This window comes from Condylura cristata, unplaced genomic scaffold, assembly GCF_000260355.1.
Source record: "Condylura cristata isolate star-nosed mole 26May11 unplaced genomic scaffold, ConCri1.0 scaffold00011, whole genome shotgun sequence".
NCBI lineage: Eukaryota > Metazoa > Chordata > Mammalia > Eulipotyphla > Talpidae > Condylura > Condylura cristata.
In genome coordinates this window covers 9,614,197-9,619,571 of record NW_004567112.1, presented here as the reverse complement: position 1 = coordinate 9,619,571, position 5,375 = coordinate 9,614,197, and the positions used below count along the sequence as shown (strand labels likewise).

The 5,375-nt window shown below is 44.2% G+C and overlaps 1 protein-coding gene across 1 annotated transcript in view; it reads right to left on the bottom strand.

The window, feature by feature from the left end:
* The window catches only part of NRAP (nebulin-related anchoring protein), a 64,383-nt gene that overhangs the window by 55,144 nt on the left and 3,864 nt on the right, over positions 1 to 5,375 (bottom strand). Inside the window, exons 4-8 of the mRNA XM_012723955.1 lie at positions 4,720 to 4,824; positions 3,155 to 3,259; positions 2,161 to 2,265; positions 1,413 to 1,517; positions 37 to 76 (exon numbers count right to left, since the gene is read on the bottom strand). Of these exons, the coding sequence (XP_012579409.1) occupies positions 37 to 76; positions 1,413 to 1,517; positions 2,161 to 2,265; positions 3,155 to 3,259; positions 4,720 to 4,824 (460 nt within the window). The remainder of the gene's footprint in view (positions 1 to 36; positions 77 to 1,412; positions 1,518 to 2,160; positions 2,266 to 3,154; positions 3,260 to 4,719; positions 4,825 to 5,375) is intronic.

Sequence of the window (5,375 nt, the reverse complement as noted above, 5' to 3'; positions counted from 1 at the left end):
TTTGATAAGCAGGTGTGATCATGGCTGGAAAGCTGCCCTTCCCTCTCTGTTGTTCATAGTCCTCTGTGTATCTCACCTAGAAAATGGGGGAAAAAAAAGTGAATCACAGCTGCCCTCACGCAGCTCTGATTCATAGTCCTCTGTGTATCTCACCTAGAAAATGGGGGTAAAAAAAGTGAATCACAGCTGCCCTCACGCTACCCACCAGGCAACCCAGAGAGACGCTGTGCATCACATCATGCGTCTCAGCTCCTATGGCGACACCACGGGCTGATAGCATGATGGGCTATGTGATTTTATTCACCTCTTTATTCCCAATACCCAGCACCATGCCTGGCATGTGGCACCCTCAATGTGGAAATGACCACGTACTTGTGGACAGTTAGGGTGAGCAGATGCCAGTCTGGGCAGAGGCAGAAGGCTTCTGCCCTCAAGGAGCTGCCTGTCAAGTTCAGGAGACAAAAGAAGCTCTCAGCCCAAAGCAGGTGGAAACCACTTATGAAATTGACCGAACGATCAGTTTAACCGGTAAGCAGTATTGCCTATTGTTATCTTCTTTCTACTTGCTAGAGAAGAAATCACTAAAGACTGATAATACTTTCCAGTTTCTGTGAAGGGTAGGTGTGTGCTTATGAGGACTAGAAAGACAGTGTTCAGACTGTGTGTGTAGTTAACCTCTATTTTGTCCGTGTTCCCTGATGAATATTGCTGAAGGGCATCTCTAATCATAAGACTGTAGGGCTTAAATATCTGATTCAGAATAATACTTAGTCCTTGATCTTGCACTGTGGAGCTGTGGGACTATGACGAGGTGGTAGAAAGTCTTTAAAATATTTTTTTTAAAGATTTATTTATGCATACAGAACTGGGGTACAAACCAGAGGTGCAGGGGCAGTGAGAGGATTCACCAGAGACAGAGTGGGGAGCAGAATAGGCCGACTGATGAAATACACTGCTGAGGGGAGCAGTGGGCGGGTCAGGAGAGGTCTGCCATGCCATGTGGTCGTGTCCAGGGCATCCAGGGATCGAACTCATGCTAAAGTGGCTTTAGCTTCTCAGTGCTGTGCTTAAACCCACTGTACCGCCAGGGAAGGCCCAGAAAGTCTTAACATTTATGTGCTACCATTTGCAGTTGACCAGGAGAGAGTTCTTTCAGATTAATAAAATATTCTGGTATGTTACTAACACCACCTAAAGTTTTTGCTCTAAAACAGTTTCTACAAGGTCTGTGCTCAATGATTTACACCAAGTGGCCTTCTCTTGACCTTACAAAGTTCTTCCATTCAGGATTCCCACAACCTGGGATAAAACTGCCTGAACCAAATGCAGGACTGAGATTCCTTCTATATTCAACCTCCTTTCATCTCCCAGTAAGGGAATGGTGAGGATCTTAAATGAGAATCATGTCTTACATCACTTTGAAGCTGTCCCCCGGCCTTGGCACGAAGCAGCTCAGGGGTATCCGCCACAGTGGTGAACCTGGAGACACGTTCATCATGCCCTTTCTTGTATTCTACCTGCCGAGGAGACAGATAGAGTCATGACTGTCCCTCCCCCTGTGGCCCTCCCTTGCAGATTTCCAGAAATGACTCCGTCAGCCTCCACTCAATACAAAGCAGTGGCAAGTGTTCATGGCTTACTTTATGGCTCCCTCTCAAAAATTAATGCTGCCAATGGCCTGGTATGGCTAAGCCTTAACTCATTTCATCTCCATAACAACTGCACGGGGCAGGATTAGGTGTTTCCCCCTTTTGGTAGGCGAGGATTTGAGGAACAAAGAGGGTAAGTATATAATTGGCTACAAGGTTTAAATCCTAATATTCAGTCTTCAAAAGTCTGATCTCTGAACCAACAAGCTATGCCTCTCTTCTGGGGGATCTTGCATCTCATTAAATAAAAATCAGTGTCCTTAATGGTAAAATGACTTCAAGAAATTACATTTGGCCCTGTCCTTGGGTGAGACACATGGTCCCTCTGGTGGTAGATGTGGTCCAATCAAAGTTCAGAGGATTAGTTGATAGGGGAAGGATAAGACTACAATTTCCTCCATGATATTGTGCTAATGGCACCTACTCTCTAACTGGATTTTTTCCAAATCTTGAAGTTCATTAATGACAAAAATTAGCAGAGTCAATGTTCAATAAGCATCAGGGCACTTACTTGGCTAGCCAACTGGTTGGCTTTCTTGGCCCTTTGATAAGCAGGTGTGATCATGGCTGGAAAGCTTCCCTTGCCCTTCTGTTGCTCATAGTCATCTGTTAATTCCTATTGAGCAGAACCAATGTCAGCATGAGAACCAACATGCTACTAGAGGAGAACGAACACCACTGCAATAGCAGGTACCAATGGGCCCAAGCCAGTGGGATCAAGTATTTAGAAAATATTTCCATCACTTGGAATAGGTTCAAAAATGTTCTTCAACTGGTGATTTGCATAATAACCTCTAACACGGAGAAGGTCCTATTTTCCAGGGCAGAGACATTTTCCCTTCAATGTTTATATCAGATAATATAGGCCCCAGAATCACTCAGGGGACCCAAAGAGAGCACAACCCCTTTGATTCCAAGGCTTGGATGATAAAGCAGCAATTAACATGCAGGAGACGTTTCTATAACTTGTCCACTAAAGGTGATTCCATAGCTTCGGGAAAAAGATGTCTATTATTTTTTTCACCCTTACTTTTTGAGTGCTTTGATGATTAGTTTTAACTAATGAGCTGTATTAGCTTTTGTTGTTTTATTTCCACTTGCTAAAGAAGAAATTACGGAAGACTAATAATACTTTCCAAAGTTTCTGTGAACGGTAGGTGTGTGCTGATGAGGACTTAGACAGTGTTCAAATCGTGCACGTAATTAACCTTTATGTTTTCAATGTTCCCTGATGATTACTGCTGAAGGGCATCTGTAATCATAAAAGACCCTAATGATTTTTCCAGTTATAATACTAGCTTAAAAGGGAAAATGTCTATGGGAATTTACCTGGGCATAGGTGAGTGCCCCCAGGCATTTCTAACATCAGCATTATTATCACTAGACAGGGACCAAAAGGAAGCAATACTATTTGAGGAAGGAAAGCATCAGTCCATCTACCACAATCTTACAAAGAAACTAATCACTAACTAGTTACTAAAGGAATTTCTGGATCCCTTACTTACCTCACCAAGAGTCTTTCGATCCTCGACCATCCTTACAATTTCAGGGTCGGGCAGATCTCCTGGGCACCAAGTGTTCCCTTCTCCATATCCATTCCAATAAGTTCTCTATAAGAAAAACACAAAATGCACATAAACACACACCTCACCTATTTGGTTGGTAAGACACCCCTGAGCCCCCTGTGCCTGGCAACACTCATATACTGTCAGTATAAGGTACAAATTCTCCAAAAACTATAAACTCCTGTTGGTATATGGTGGGTCTCAGCTCACCAATTGAACTTTCTGAAATACGCTTTATGCCACAGAAGAGTTCCAAACTTAACTTAACTTTTCTTTGCTCATTGTGGCGCCGAGACTGGGCTGCAGGGAGTTACCCGGGAAAGGCAACAGCATTATTGACACAGGCTGCAGAACCCGACCTCTTATTATGTGAGCGGGTCAAGCAATAAACAATGGAGTAAAGGAGGAGCAGGGAAAAGAACGTCTTTTGAGTTACTCAGGTCCTATCAAGGAAGATCAAACTAACATCTGAAACAAGTTATGAATAGAAAATTTATGTGCTTCAAATTGGCAGTAGGCATGCCCAAATGTAAGCACCAGTAAATAAGTAGATTATAGAGATACAGATTCCAAAACAAATAGCAGTGAGAAATGTGGATGGATACTCACAGATTAATCACAACGATATGCAGAGGGATGGGAATTGGAGATGGTGGGCAAGCTTTCTACTGGTTGGACATTTTTACAATAAGAATACATCAATCGCCTCCCTGGGGGCGTCTGGGTTGAGTCTCAGTGCTATGACCACAGTGACCCATCACAACAGCCTGAGTTCGATCCCCAGCCAGGGAGCTGACCCACATGGCTCAGCGGACCTCTTCTGTCGCACCTGCTGCTCCCCTCAGTGTAATTCAGTAAATCGTCTGTTCTGCTCCCCACTCTGTCTCTGGTATATCCTCTCACCCCACTACACCCCAGTTCTTCTATACAAAAATATATAAATAAAATGTTCAAAAAAAGAATCCAAGTATTAAATGTATAATTAAAAATGAATGACTGAAGAATTTTGAAATGAGGAAGCTGTCAATAATGATGGGTCACACATTCTCAGGTGCTGAGAAAAGAAAGCCATGCCAGAAAGTGTGTGACCAGTGTGGGCAGGACAGCCTGGAGAGGGCCAAGCCCCCAAGAGTGGAGGCCAGCTCCAGAGGTCCTCACCAAGATGCAGGCAGATGATGACGTGGCCGAGAGCTGAGAGAGGGGAAGGGGAGGAACAGAGTGAAGAGTCGAGGGGGGGGAAGTCCTGGTTTCCAGTCTGGAGGCCGTTCCCAGAGACAGAAACACAGTGACGGAGGGAAAAGTCATTGAGCTTGGCTGGACTCAGTGGAAAAAGTCACTGGAAGCAGACATGGTGGCGTGATGTTGGAAGATGGTGGTGACCACCTCCTGTCAACAGTTGCCGTTAACTGGAAGGAGACCTACCTGATCTCTAGAACTCATAACAATACCACCTCCATTCACTGCACAGCAGACCCCATTTCCCTTTCCCAAAACTCTGCTCTCACCTCATTCACCAGCGGTTGCCTGTGAGGTGCAGCTGCTCCATCCTTGGAGTTCATGTCCCATTGAAAAAATGATTTAAACTGCTCACCGTTGTATTGGCCACCGATCTGCCCAATGAAGATGTCATTGGTAATGTTTCCAGCAGAAAGAAAAAGGAGATAAATAATACATAGTTAAATTGGGTGATCTTCCTAAGTCTCAACACACTGTAGCATTGGGTTCACTGCGGCTTGTCTCTTCCACCTGCCAGAAGTCTCACCCATGGCTTCCCACTGTGCAAAGCCCTATTCAGCAGTGCAGTTCAAAAGACTTAAAGTTTCTATGAGCTGAGACTTTAGTTCTTAATTAACTTGAGCCTGTGCAGCCATTACCCAGGGAGGTTTGTTAAAATGCTGTCGCCAAATTCATGTGGCTGTTCTCCAGTGTTTGAGAAGTGCCCTTTAACATCGTGATGTAGGGTATCTCTTGAGTTAATTTTCATGCATAGGTGAGAGGGAGGTGTCAAGGCTCATTTTTTTTTTTCTAGGCAAATATCCACCCACTCCAGTGTCAACCAAGATGACTCTTGCTCCACTGAATTGCAGTGGTAGTTCAAGTGCAATTTTTTTTAAGATTTATTTATTTATTCATACAGAACTGGGGTACAGGCCAGAGATGC